The sequence below is a fragment of the Cydia pomonella genome, chromosome 12 (assembly GCF_033807575.1).
Source record: "Cydia pomonella isolate Wapato2018A chromosome 12, ilCydPomo1, whole genome shotgun sequence".
Lineage (NCBI taxonomy): Eukaryota > Metazoa > Arthropoda > Insecta > Lepidoptera > Tortricidae > Cydia > Cydia pomonella.
This window is the reverse complement of record NC_084714.1, coordinates 9,545,678-9,560,985: the sequence shown is the minus strand read 5'-3', so window position 1 is coordinate 9,560,985 and position 15,308 is coordinate 9,545,678. Positions and strand designations below refer to the sequence as shown.

The 15,308-nt window shown below is 39.5% G+C and overlaps 1 protein-coding gene across 1 annotated transcript; it reads left to right on the top strand.

Moving 5' to 3' along the window:
- The first annotated feature begins 95 nt into the window (after positions 1-95).
- On the top strand, positions 96-14,438 carry LOC133523475 (meiotic recombination protein DMC1/LIM15 homolog). Its single transcript, XM_061859082.1, has 5 exons — positions 96-1,126; positions 1,200-1,367; positions 5,034-5,136; positions 11,340-11,507; positions 14,127-14,438. The coding sequence occupies exons 1-5, from the start codon at positions 807-809 to the stop codon at positions 14,382-14,384; spliced, it is 1,017 nt and encodes a 338-aa protein (XP_061715066.1). The 5' UTR covers positions 96-806; the 3' UTR covers positions 14,385-14,438.
- The last annotated feature ends 870 nt before the right edge of the window (positions 14,439-15,308 follow it).

The following is a 15,308-nucleotide window of genomic DNA, read 5'->3' as shown; positions in this document are numbered from 1 at the left end:
CTGAAAGGAAATTAATCGATTTTTCATAAGTCAGCATCAAAGAGTATAGGTTAGCATCTCCTAGTGAGAATTGTATTCTTTGGTCAGCATTTAGTTTAGTAATAAGAAAATTATTAAATTATAATAATTAACATGATTTTTAAATAAAGTATGTAAGACATTTCTTAAATTTATTTCAAGAACGTATATGTACATCTATGTTTATAACGTATTTCGAAGTTGTTTAAAGACGTTTTTTTTAGTATACTTAAAGTTGACTTAAAGTATCTACCGAGATTACCGCACCGGACCGCGACGTCGGAGGCTTTGGTGCGATGCGACTGAGACGCATGTATGCATCTATAGTATGTAAGGTGGTCGATGGTGGTCGCCGTACATGCGTTAAGGACGGAATAAGTTAGAGCGAGAAAGGGGTATTTCGACAGCACCAAGGTCGCTGTCCAGTGCGGTAGTCTGTTAAGGCTTTAAGTTTGCCGGGGAAAAATATTATTACTGGCAACACTGAAGATAATAGGAATAGACAAATTACTTCATTTTTTATTTAAATCTCATATAGACGCAATGCCAACAAATATATATATACAAACCGATTTTATAAAAAATATCATAGATATATATATCAAAACATTTTTTTTTTTTTAATAATTTTGAGTAATACAATTTTTGTTGCCGTCATAAACATTTTTACGGAAATATCCATTTTGCATTAAAAAAAAAAAATTGGCGCCAAAGTTTTCTAATCGTATTGTATCGGAAAGTTAATTATCATTATCAATCATTTAAAACTACAGTTTACAATTTTAACAATGCTAGAACAAGCTCTCGATGAAAATGTATCAGACACAGAAGAAGAAACATTTTTTCAAGATGTTGATATATTACAAAAGCATGGCATAAATGTAGCCGATATTAAAAAACTGAAAACAGCTGGCATCTGTACCATCAAAGGTATTCAAATGTCCACGAAGAAAAAACTATGTAATATAAAAGGATTTTCGGATGCAAAAGTAGACAAAATTAAAGAAGCATGCCAAAAAGTTGTCACACTTGGCTTCATGACTGCTTTAGAAGTAAGCGATAAACGAAAGCAAGTGTTTAAAATTAGTACGGGAAGTAGCGAATTAGAGTAAGTATAAGCAATTTCAGTCTATTAACCATAGAATAGAGCAAAATGTTAATGTTAGGTATTTTGATCGTAGTAAACTGTTGGCTGGTGGAATAGAGTCAATGGCAATAACAGAAGTGTTCGGAGAGTTTCGTACCGGGAAGACCCAGCTGTCTCACACTCTCTGCGTGACCACGCAGATACCTACGCCCAGCGGCTACCATGGAGGGAAAGTTATGTTCCTAGACACTGAACATACGTTGTATCCTTTAAATATAGGTATAAAGCGTTTAGATTCCTAAATTTACAGCGATTGCAGGGAAGATAGGGCAATAACTCTAGTATTTATTTATTTAAGTACTTAAGAGTTATGTCGTGCAGAGAGAGTCAGAAAGGAAGAGCTTCACTCCTTTGCTCTACCGACCTTTTTTTAAGTGGAGTACGTTTACAAACGTATGACTTAAAAGCGACTAAAGAGCTTGTAGCTGGTCCTCTCTTATAGACGGTATTACCCACATTGAACTATACTTAAACAATCGAGGAAAGTACCTAATCACTACAAAACCTAAACCTGACAGGATTAGGCCGTTCGTTCGTATGCTGCACAAACTATTCCTATGACAAACCAAATACATACGTAAATCCATCTCATCCTATAAGCATAAGTGAGTCCTGTTTTCTGTTTATTGTATTACTCGTAAGTAATGGAACATTAAGGTCTTCGATGTAGAAAATATTACCAATAATTGTTTTAATTTCCATAAATAGTTACCCCACAACCACATGTTCATGCTCATACAATCATCGTATATTTAAATGGATGGACCTGCGTTATTGCGGTCGCCCCTCGCTAACATTTATTTATCGGTCGATCGACACAATTATGCAGTTATTTTTATTTTACTATCGACCGTAGTGAAATATCGTGGATGATATTGTCCACGATAATATAAAAGTGACAACATACAATTTCATACATATAGTTAGGTTCCCTGGCCACGATGACAATCATTTGCGCTATGACAACGTGTGTAATAATGTCCTATAATATTTATTTATTTATGACAACGAAACGCCATCTGTCTCTACTCTCTATCGCACTTATATGGGAGAGTGAAAGAGAGACAGAAAGCGTTTCGTTGTCGTAGCGCAAACGATCTTGGCTACGCCCCCTGATTTAGGTATCATGACAATAGATCGTGTAGTGGTCATGGCCGTTGATGACCACGGTCAAGTATAAAAGCATGCGATATTATGCTGATAGCTTGCAAAAAGTATGTCTACTTATGCATATTCTCTTTGCAAAACATTAAGGTCCTTTTTAGGTCGAACTGTACCCAATGGAATAAATTAGACGCTCAAGTATGGAAACACGCCATGATATAAATGTAAACAATGTTTTTTTTATACTGTTGATTTTCTTCTTTGCTTCAATAAAGATAATGATTATATTACAATAATCGTACTACTGGGTGGCGTGTTTAAATACCACCTTTATATATATGTATAGTACTAGAGTCGAAAACTACGCAAAATATGAAAGAACGCAGTTCATGGTCCTTCGCACCGGACCGGATCAGGAAGTCGTTTAATAAAGTCACTCATGTATTAAAATCGGCCTTGACCTCTATATCCAAGATTCCTCCGACTGAACATTCTCGTTTGGTGTGCCTCGGTAGAATGTTCTACATTTTACAAATGTTTATTTTCCTATAAAACATTTTTTTTTGTTATAGATCGAATCACAATCGTAATTAGATTTTTTTACTGCTTTTACTACTATTTAGGTACTTTATTCACGGATTTAACCAACCGAAACCATACATTACAAGAATGAGATTAAGAACACGTGTTTTACCTACCTCTTTAAATGCGCAACAATAATAATAGCCCATAAATTGGTAGTTATTAATGCTGTTAGTTTATCGCGCATATTAATCAACATGTTGTTATAATAAAATTCCTCTTGCGCATAAGGTATACCGTAAAATGGGGTGAGTAGAGATTGCGGGGGGAGTAGGGATGCGAATCCATAATTTATTTTATAAGTAGCTACTTTCATTTTTGGCCTCAGGTAGCTCTTAAAGTCATTTGATTATATTTTTAGACATATTTTTTCTTCTTTTGGCAACAGTAAGTTGCCAAATCATAATTCAAAATTCAAAATTCAAAAATTTTCAAAATTCAAAATTCAAAAGGTTCTCCAAATGTCAAAGAATAAAAAAAACAAAAAATTTCTACAGAATACATAACTACTATGTATTTAATATGTCAATGTCATCATCAAAATAACTAAAACATAACAAACATTAATACATAAGGTTGAACAGCTAGAAACAACAGCGCCATATGCCTCTCCGGGACACTGCACGCAAAACTATTACAGCTTTTGAGACTGGATACTTGGCCATGATTCCGTGTCTCCCAAGTAGTCATCTATTTTATAGTATCCCTTTTTGAGAAGTGCATTTTTGACGTATTGCTTGAATGAAGTATAGGGCAGGTTCCATGCCTCTAAGGGTACTTTGTTATAAAAATACAATTTTAGAACACAAATTCACTGTCAAAGTTGATGCTCGAGAGCGGCGGATTTTTGTTTGAATTTAACTTCGTTTTTATGTGAAATTTGCCAAAGTTAGAGTTTTATTGGGTGAGTAGGCTGTATATTGAGGAGTGAGTTGGGACGACAACGGGGACAGTTGGGTCAAGAGTGGGGATGATACAATAGAGGAGGGAGTTGGTGTTTGTAGTTCAAGGTTGTTAATTAAGGCGCTACGCGCCGTTTTTGTCGAAAATCTGTTACTTTCTAGAGGCTATTTCTTCTAAATGGGCCGACAAAAAATTATGGAAAAATATATGTGAATGTTCATTTTATGTACAACAATCGCAACATTTAACTTTTTTCCTAAAATTTATAGTTTCACCGTAAAAAAAAAGACCGACACCGACAGAATATAAATAAAATATTCTATTGACAAGTCAAGCTATTGTCATAATCCGAAAGTGTCAACCCTAGCAATTTTCCCATCTCACCCCATTGCTATCTCTTCTAACCCCAACTACGGGGTGAGCTGGGATTGCCTACTATTATGTGTTTATCGTTGAAACTATGAAATGAAATAATCGGAGAACCGCGAGACGAGACGAAAAAGGAGCAGTTATGCACACACACGTTGTCGGGGTGTCTCGACGAGAGTGTACCCCGCATTATAGTTTCGCCATGTCCGTGGCCGTTGCCAATTTTTTATTAAACGAATCATATGAGAGTACTCTCGAAGTGTCTACAATAGGCACACCGAAGGGTTCCCTTGTCCATTTTCAGGCTCAATCATCAGATCAGCTCAATGGTGAAATTATCATCTAGAAGTCATCTAAGTGCGTATATTATGTAAGCATAAGTGCAGAGACGGCGTTAGGCGTGGGCGACGTGGGTCACCCAGGGCCGGATTTAGGGGAGGGCAACTGGGGCTACAGCCCCCGGGCCTCCACAAAAGGGGGGCCCCCACAATAGAGACTTCGGAAAATTTACCATTTTATTTGGAAAATAATTTGGGGCTAGGGGGCTTTCACTACTTTATTGCCCGAGGCCTCCAGACCTTTAAATCCGGCATTGGGGCCACCGCCCGCGGCCTCGCGGTTCGAGGGGCCTCGCGCCCCAAATAAGTATATCTCGGACACAACGTAAAAATGTTCGTCATTTCTTGCGCCACCAAAGGGCCTCGCTAAATGTACCTTGCCCACATAAAATTTTGGTCTTGCCCCGCCACTGCATAAGTATACCTACATGTACAAAGTTTCAGATCAATAAATACGGCTATTAGAAGTAGGTTAAAATAGAGTAACATGTTTTTAGTTATAAATAATGACAAAATAAAATTAGTGTGTTCCGTAAAACAATACCGAATAGTTTCCTTAATTAGCGGTCCAGTCGCCCAGATAGACTTCGGCCTATTGCTGACAGATTCAACTTGGACCAGAATGCTGTCCTAGATAATGTTCTCTACGCTAGAGCTTACACATCAGAGCATCAGGTACAGTACATATAAACCATAATAGTCTTTAAATTGTACATACAGATGTAAACCTATTATGGTTTAATATTTTTCCCATCCACCATGAAACCATCAGCACCACCCACCACCTCGTACCACCATCACCTTTAATTACCAAAGGGAAGATTGCTACCTACTTGTTACCAGTGTTGGCCGTAGTAGGTACGTTAATTAGAATTGACCATTAACCATTACAAATTGAACCGTAAACCGTAACGGACGGTTACAGTTTACGGTTCAATTTGTAATGGTTAATGATCAATTCTAACTAATGTTCGGCCAACACTGCTTGCTACTTCATTAAAACAAAGAATTAAGATCCTCAAACGACTTTAAAAAGATGGAGTTTGAGTATCCCACCGGTCTCATTTACGCTACTCCTAAAAATAAACATAAACATAATTTATTTAAAAACACCTATTCCATGGTTACATTCATATAATAGTACAGTACCTGGGCGACCGAGCTTTGCTCGGTTATAACTATTTATTGTAATATGGTGGTATACAGGTGATAATCTACATAAGCTTAAAAAGTAAAATGTGGACTGACAATTATTATTATTTACAATCGATTTTAACCTTACAGCACTTGTCACGGAGTAACGCCATCTATTGTCAATTTCTCTTATTACATAGGTATTTTTTTTTACTAAATTAAACTTGTCTAAAAAAATAAAAATTGAAAAATTATATATAAACTTGAACATATAAAAAAAAAAAAAAAGTTAATCACCGGGCAAGATTCGAACCCGTAACACTCGTTTAGCAGTCCGCGTCTTAACCCGCTGGACCAGACGGACAGTGGCCGGCAATACGAAATTAGCGACCATATTCTGCGTCGAAAGAAAAACGCATGAAAACTCGAAAACACGCGTTTTCCCAAACATAAGACTAATCTAGATAGATTGTATACCCCCAAAAACCCCCATATACCAAATTTCAGCGAAATCGTTAGAGCCGTTTCCGATATCACAGAAATATATATGTCATGGACCAAGTGATTAATGTGGGCATTATATATAATGCCCGGGCATTATGAATAATGGCAAGCTATATCGGGCCAAGTGATAAATTATTACCTGAACTTCATTAGTTATCACATTGTCTGGTCATTATGAATATTGCTACGTGGTCGTTGGGCAATTTGATAATAAAGATACATTGGATGAGGTGCGAGGAGAAAAACAAACGCGTGACACGCGTTGACCAACCAGAGCCGGTGATAGCAACGTGCGGACGTCAAGTGATTCACTGTTTACTGTAAAACGCTCACTGTTTTTATTTAGTTTTGGACTGAATTAAAACCGAATACGGATGGACACGGACGGATCTTATTTTTGTAATTAAGTTTCGAATTATAGTAAAAACCTACTTAATTTTTTTACTTCCCTTTCTGGGGGGTTTGAGGTGGCCATTTCTGGCCCTTTTTGGCGGCGCTCTAACAATCGCTTGGAGACTCAGCGTCTCCTAGCAGGAGAGTCCTGGCAAGTAAGTCTTATAGATCCCCAGCTTTGTGCGTATGGGGGATGGCTGCTGTGGAGCAGTAGACAAAGCAGGGTACGCGCAGTTATAGCCCGTCTCACTAACTCCTCCGTGTGTTGCTCCGTTGTGATGCCCCTGTGTGACCTCTAGGAATTGTGCCATGTACTTCCAATATATCTCCTCGCCTAGTAATTGCTCGCATGGGCTGCTCTCGTGAGGAGCGGCTGCGTCTTGGTGACGTTCAACTAGAACCTCCGTTTGGTCAGCCACTCAGGTAGGACATCAATCTAGCGATTTATCTTCAGTGAGGCGTGGGTTGGTGTGATGGACGACGCATAGTACGCTGCGTCGTCTGCGAATAGACCCAGCTTGACGCGGCCAACCACCGAAATATCATCGGTGTACTAAGCATAACAAGATGGCGATAGATAGCTTTCTTGTGGGACTCCCGCGAGGTCAACTGCCACTTGAAAGCGTCGGTTGGTGAGGAAGGCGTTGACAAAGTGTATGACTCGACGTGGGGCCGATGACGTTGACAGCTTTGGCTTGCAGGCCCTCATGCCAGACCTTGTCGAACGCCTACTCTGGTTCGAGGAATACTGCGACGACATGCTTCTTCAGGTTCATCCTCTCAACCATGTAGAAGGAGAGGACTCTGGTTAGCTACATAAATAAAACAGAAAAAACACTGGGTAGCTTCCCTAACGCACGGCTCAAATCTCGTAGACCTATCTAGTCAGACTCCCAAATCCAGGGCCCAGTATGCTTCGACGTTAACATGGAATGGAAGGAAAACTGGAACTCGTACTGCACACAAACTCAGTTTTCCAACAGTATTTTTTTTATACCACGACAGTGGCAAACAAGCATACGGCCCGCCTGATGGTAAGCAGTCACCGTAGCCTATGGACGCCTGAAACACCAGAGGTATTACATGCGCGTATCAGTATCGAGATCAACAAAATAACCACCCAGTCTAGACGAGCCACGAAAGATCTGAATTACAGTGAACAGAATAAGGTCCGACGTCAGCTGCTGTAAACACAACCTCTACAAATGGGGTTACAAACCCTCACCAAACTGTAATGTGGCGCGCCAGACCAAACAACTACGCACATTGTGGAAGAATGCCCCAAGAGACGTTTTTCGGGAGGCATGAAAATCTGCACGCAATAACTACGGATGCCAGGGATTGGCCGTCAAGCTTATATAGAGCTATAGATGTACATATAAGATTAAACGCTGAAAAATTTATTTCAAAGCAATAAACTTTATTATTATTATTATTATAAATTACAGCCAGATCCTTGTCACTTGCTGCTGGGTTAGAGCTGCGGCTTCAGGAGCTGTGGACTTCGTCTTCTTTGTAGCCTTTTTGGTGGTGTTGGTGGCCGCTGGTTGGTCTCTTTCGCCGCCTTGAGTAGGGGCATTCGCCAGCGCCATCAGGGATGCGGGCGCCGACTACTCCACCGTGGGTTTTGCAAAGCTAGCCTTCGTCACCGGGCCTGCCTTCTTACAGACCGTGTGTGCGTTCATGCCCGCCTTCCAATTATGGGCCTCTCTCAGATACACGGGGCATCTCCTGTAACTGGCTAGATGAGAGCCCGTGTAGTTGGCGCATGTACAGGGCTCTTCTTTTGGCCTGCGGCATTTTGTTGCTGGATGAGGTCTGCACAATGGACGCACTTTTGCGGACTATGACCGACCTTCGAATGGTGTCTGAAGCCCTGACAGCTGTGACACTGCGGTGGTCCAGATTTCCACCTCTATACTTCTATTATAAATGAGTTCAGGAAGAGAAATTCATTCATTCTCGCGAGGAGGAGGGGGAGGGAGGGCGGCGAGCTGCAAGAAGTAAACGCAGCCCGGCTTGCCCTCTCTGGCGTTTATCTGTTTGATGTGCTCTACAGTGAATCCGAGGTCCACGCAAGCGTTCTTGATTTCGTCTAGTGGCGTATCTGCTGGTAAAGCTTGGAGCGCCACCTTCATCTTCTTCTTCGAGTCTAACTCATAGGTGTTCCACTCTACGGCATTGTCCAATTTTTAGAGATATTTGAACACCGTACGGTACTCCTCTTCTGATTTGAGCTAGAACCGAAAGCCTGTCCTCACCGGATTGGCGTCGACGGTTCGGCCCAACTCCGCGGTGATTTCCTTGACCACCGCTACCCAGTTAAGCAGCACCGGCGCCACGATGCTGGAGTATCGGATCTTCTAGCGTTGTTGTTTTGTAGCAGTATCTTTAGGCTTCTTCTGGGTTATATTTCTAGTTGTATAACCATAGGTATGAAACAAAAAGAATGCCCCTAAAAACCAAAGGGAAACTCTACAAAACCACGATCCGCCCCGCTATTTTGTATGGAACCTACCAAGAAACATCTCACAAAGCTGCACACCACTGAGATGCACATGTTACGCTGGCCAGCGGGCGTCACCAGGCTCGACAAAATCAGGAACGAATATATCAGAGGTAGCTTCAAAATCGCCCCCATAGTTGAAAAAGTCCAAGAAAAACGTTTGCGCTGGTATGGACACATCCTCAGGCGCTCTGAAGACCACATGGTGCGAGTAGCCCTAGACATACCATCAACGAAGCATGGGCGCGGAAAGCCCTCCGCCACTTGGCTAACGACGGTCCAAAAAGACCTGAAACAAGCAAATATGAACCCAGATATCGCCAAAATTTCCCAGAATGGAGAAAACGGACAAGGAGAGCCGACCCCAGATGATGGGAAATGGCGCAGGCAGATGATGTATAATCATAGCTATATGCATCTTAGGAAACGAAGGAAGTTTACGTTCACTTTAATGTCAAAATTAACAATAATAGTATTGAAAAATGATTTCTTATTACTTTGCCCAATAGGTGAGCGGCAGTATGTATAATGCCCGGGCAATTTAATTATTTGCATATTTATTATCACATGGCCATCTCAAATTGGGCATTTTTCATAATGCCCGGGCATTATGAAAAATGCCCAATTTATCACTTGGTCCATAACATATATATACATACAAGAATTGCTCGTTTAAAGGTATAAGATTACAAGTGATGGTTTACATGTGCCTGAACTAGGATTCCCTGTGTTTCAGGCGAGAAATATGGCAAACATTGTTCATGAAAATTAATTTTCACTTACACAATACAATTTATCAACTTAATACTATAAATGTTAGGTAATACGAGATGTGAATAGGTGAGGCTTGCAAATAGCCATTTATGATGATAAGTATGCCATAGCTTTAAAATGTAACAGTGTCAAACCTAAACTCGTCCTATCATTCTCAGATATAGTACATTACGATACAAGTACGAAAAGTAGGAAATTCGTAAAGAGTGGCGATAAATTAAAACACGACCGAAGGGAGTGTTTAAATCGATACAAGTTGCGAATTACCTATTCGCACGTGTATCGTTCAACGTTATACAGTATATACATATAGCCCTTTAGAGAAGCACTGGTGGCCTAGCGGCAAGAGCGTGCGACTTTTCAATCCGGAGGTCGTGGGTTCTAGTTCTAACCCGGCTCGTACAAATGAGTTTCTCAGAACTTATGTACTAAATATCATTTGATATTTAGTCGCTTTTCCGTGAAGGAAAACATCGTGAGGAAACCGGACTAATCTCAAAATGCCAGCAGAGGGCAAGTGGTATTTTAAATGCCAAACTTCTATGAAATAAATTATGACTAAGCATCGGGAGTTTTTATCGCATGGTAAGAATAGCGAGCTATGGAGTCGACATTAGCAATTTCAACTCATATTCATACTCATACTCATTCACTCAACGAGGGGGGGAGGGGTGTTAGGGTCGGCAACGCGCATGTAACTCCTATGGAGTTGCAGGCGTACATAGGCTACGGAGACTGCTTACCATCAGGCGGGTCGTATGCTTGTTTGCCACCGGCGTAGTATAAAAAAAAACGAATAGGCAATTCACAATTCGTGGCGAATTATGTGTTTTTAAGATTAATTTTAGATATTAGGGTACCACTTGAACTATACATGTAAGTATATTGTATATTATTAGATAAACGGCGTCATCGCTAATAGATTTTGCGTGTCGAATGTCGATTATACTGCAATTGTATTATATCAGATGATATTTTACCGCCAATTATTGAAACATAAACAAAGCAAAAGTACTTAATGCCCAATATTTTAGCCGCAGTTTTGACAACTAAGGTAGATTACGAGTACTTACACATTCCAATTACAGTGCAATCTACTCACAATCTATCAGCCTTCAAAACTCGGAAAAGAAAAGCGTCAAATTCTATAGAAACTCCGTTATTTCATTCATCTGGAGAACAAGAGACCAAAAGGGCTTGTTATTTATCTTCCTATAAGGCCCAGCCATATAAATGAAAAATCCAAAATTTGCCACTGAAATTTTAACCTACCATGTAGGAAATAGAGTTGATTTTGCATTGTTCGAAAATTGAACCAAACAATGCAAAAACGACTCTGTTCCAACTAAATATGATTTAAATTTAATCGAACTGAAAAAGGCACTATAGGCAGGAAGAAGTACTAAAAAAGTTTCTGCTATGGGATATAACAATAATATATACCTACCTTTATTTCTCAGTAGAAAGTGTTCTGCAACGCAAAAAGGTAGATGTAATACCTAACCCTCTTAGTACTTCCTTGTATATGGACAGGATCAAGCACTTTTTACTTTCACATATTTTCAAGGCGGAGCTCCTAGACTACGTGGCAGCGAAGTTTCACGAAGAGGGCGGGGTGTTCAAACTGCTGATCATCGACTCCATCATGGCTTTGTTTAGAGTGGACTTCTCCGGGCGTGGGGAGCTCGCAGACCGCCAACAGAAGCTAGCGCAGGTCCTGTCACGACTCCAGAAGGTAGGAGAATATTACCATTAGGGTTTCAACTGTTCATACCTAATGCTCTCTATCATAGCGTTGTTTAGAGTGAACTTCTCCAGCGCGGGGGCTGCAAAAGGTGTGTTAATGATGCCTTTAGGAATGTTCAAACTGTTGGTCATAGTTTATCATGGAGTTGCTTGGAGTGGGCTTCTCCGGTCATGGCGAATTTGCTGTTCGCCAACAGCAGTTAGCGAAAGTCCTGGAAATCTAATTCCATAGGCGCATGCAGTCACTAAAAAAGCGGCCAAGTGCGAGTCGGACTCGCCCATGAAGGGTTCCGTACCATTTATGACGTATTAAAAAAACTACTTACTAGATATGGTTCAAACCAATTTTCGTTGGAAGTTTGCATGGTAATGTATATCATATATTTTTTTTAGATTTTTCATTCCGTTATTTTAGAAGTTACAGGACACACTTTTTTTCATTTTGGAAGTGTCTCTCGCGCAAACTATTCAGTTTAGAAAAAAATGATATTATAAACCTAAATATCATTTTTGAAGACCTATCCTTAGATACCCCACACGTATGGGTTGGCCAAAAAAAAAAATTTTTTTGAATTTTTATGACGTTTTAAAAAAAAACTACTTACTAGATCTCGTTCGAACCAATTTTCGGTGGAAGTTTGCATGGCAATGTATATCATATATTTTTTTTAGATTTTTCATTCTGTTATTTTAGAAGTTACGGGGGGGGGGGGGGCACACTTTTTACCACTTTGGAAGTGTCTGTCGCGCAAACTATTCAGTTTAGAAAAAAATGATATTAGAAACCTCAATATCATTTTTAAAGACCTATCCATAGATACCCCACACGTATGGGTTTGATGAAAAAACATTTTTTGAGTTTCAGTTCTAAGTATGGGGAACCCCCAAAATTTTTTGTTTTTTTTCTATTTTTGTGTAAACATCATAATGCGGTTCATAGAATACATCTACTTGCCAAGTTTGAACAGTATAGCTTTTATAGTTTCGGAAAAAAGTGGCTGTGACAGAATCGGACAGACAGACGGACATGACGAATCTATAAGGGTTCCGTTTTTTGCCATTTGGCTACGGAACCCTAAAAAGGAAGAGCCATTACCACTTGACCTACCGACCCAGAGAGGAAACGTTTTAAAGGTAGGCCAAAGTCCTCGCGATATTTTCCTCTGCTGAAGAGCAAATGGTAGGTTATTGGTACTTGTTGGTATTTAGTATCCGCCGGATTCTGAACCCAGCAGCACCGCTCTACTTGTATATTTGCTCTATTCTTATATTTTTTCTATATTATTACTGAATAAGGTAAAAAACTATGCATACAGAAGTTGGTATGTGACTACGCACAATGGAAATTCAAAGATACCGTTCCACCTGACATAGTGCAATTGTAATTCACCTTAAATAACTCCAACCCAATTATTTAATGACCTATTAATACATGAGGGTCAAGTGTGCTATCGCGCGATATGCGCAATTCCCACGAATCGATATTGATGTAGTCAATATTACCAGAGGGCCTACCACTAATGTAGAAAAATCTAAAATCGTTTTCTGTCTCTTTATCTGACGACCGGTCTGGCCTAGTGGATAGTGACCCTGCCTATGAAGTCGATGGTCCCGGGTTCAAATCCTGGTAAGGGCATTCATTTGTGTGATGAGCACGGATATTTGTGCCTGAGTCATGGGTGTTTTCAATGTATTTAAGTATTTATATATTATATACATCGTTGTCAAAGTACCTACAACACAAGCCTTATTGAGATTACCGTGGGACTTAGTCTATTTGTGTAATAATGTCCTGTAATATTTATTTATTATTTATTTATCAGTCATCCATTCGAGCAATAGAGAGGCAGATAACGATTTTCTATTTTTCGAAGTTGGCGGTAGGCACTCAGTCGATAAATCTGTTTACCCTTATCAATGCTACAATCTCGCTAATGAGATTATCGGATCGGATTGATGTGTAACATTACTAAATACGTACCTATCCATTGATTCAGAGTAGGCCGGTTGGTATTTTTTGATAAGAAAACAATAGGATGATTCGATATGCTCAAACATGCTGTTCGCATGTAAGCAGAATGTTGTTACTTTGCGAGATGATTGAATGAGTTGAATGATGCTTGATAATTTTTTTTTTTTTTAGACCTAGCTTATCCAAAACACAAATGGGAACCTATTTTTTTTATGGGATACAAAAAGTGTTAAATGTGTGCCATGTTCAACTATCGATAGTCAAACCAATTTATGTTTTTTACGTTTACACGTCATATACAGTCATCTAATTATGTTCAAAATGTCATGCCTAAGTCACTACTATACTATCAAATGTTTACACTCCTTCAAACTATACAGTCATACTCCCCAAAATCATTCCGCAATGAGTTAAAGATCAATAAGGTGACCAGATAATAGGTACTGCATCCGGCTTCGACCGAGGTCTTTGACTTTATTGATACTATTGAGACTAAGTTATGTAGATAAATGTAGCACATGGCACCCGTTTAAAACGATATAAACATAACTCTGATAAGACATCTCTCTTTAAACGATAACACCAGGGACACCATCACCGTCACGTTAGTAAATACAAAAATATATCACGTTGCAGATATCTGAGGAGTACAATGTAGCTGTATTCATTACAAACCAGATGACCGCCGATCCAGGAGCCACGCTGTCTTTTCAAGTAGACCCAAAGAAGCCAATTGGGGGAAATATCCTCGCACACGCATCAACCACCAGAATTTCTTTAAGAAAGGGAAGAGGAGAAAATCGTATCGCGAAGATCTATGACTCTCCTGACTTGCCTGAAAGCGAGGCTATCTTTGCTATTACCAGTGGAGGAGTATCGGATGCAAAAGACTGAATGAAAATATGAATAAATAAGCATATGATATTATTAAAGATCTGTTTGTACTTAGTCGTGTATAAGTTGTTCACCCACAAAACGCAAGGATTGGAAGATAACTTCAGTAACCCCTACCAATGTAGAGACATCAAAGTCCAAGCAAGACGACCTCTCGCATTCGTTGTTTGCGGTGGCGTGATTCGACTGAACCAATCGCTACTAGGATGGCGGAATTTGATACGATTAGATAATTTCGCTTTTTGTAATTAAATTAAGCACTAAATAGTGTACAATGCCTGTGTCGGCTACTAGTCGCGTAGTGACGAGTTCACTAAATGAATAAAGATGTTTCCGGCACTTTATGGAAGTTGTCTACACTAGATATTCTTTATTCATATTTTTTACAAATGTAGAAAAAGACTGTTTAGGTAATTCACCGTAAACTGGCCACTGAACCCCTTTAGTTCATTGTTTTTTAATAAGTAACGGGCGAGAAATCTGATAACTGACCGAGTGAACGCTAAGCGCAAGCGCATCGTTTTCATATATATCGGCGTTCGAAAAAATATCGTATGTCTGTGCGGCTGTTCTTCCTCTAGGTTCACGTCGCATGCCACTAGATTGTACAACAGTGTTGGCCGAACGTTAATTAGAATTGGCCATTAACAAATGAAACCGTAAACTGTAACCGTCCGTTACGGTTTACGGTTCAATTTGTAATGGTTAGTGGTCAATTCTAATTAACGTTCGGCCAACACTGTTGTACAATAAGAACATGAAACAAGCATTTTTATTCATGGCATTTGGCGCGGCTCGTTGTATGGCAGATTTTGGACTCTATTGAAAAAAAAGCCTCTAAATAGATGATTTTACTTTATCCACTAATATAATAAAAAGCCATTTATACTCACATAGCGCAAAAACAAACTTTAGGTATGTTAT

What these genes read in the sequence shown, in the direction of transcription:
- LOC133523475 (XM_061859082.1), top strand. Translation starts at nt 807, where the DNA reads ATGCTAGAACAAGCTCTCGATGAAAATGTATCAGACACAGAAGAAGAA. An exon ending in ACGGGAAGTAGCGAATTAGA is followed by an intron (nt 1,127 to 1,199) that starts GTAAGTATAAGC and finishes TTTTGATCGTAG; the next exon opens with TAAACTGTTGGCTGGTGGAA. An exon ending in CTAGACACTGAACATACGTT is followed by an intron (nt 1,368 to 5,033) that starts GTATCCTTTAAA and finishes TTAGCGGTCCAG; the next exon opens with TCGCCCAGATAGACTTCGGC.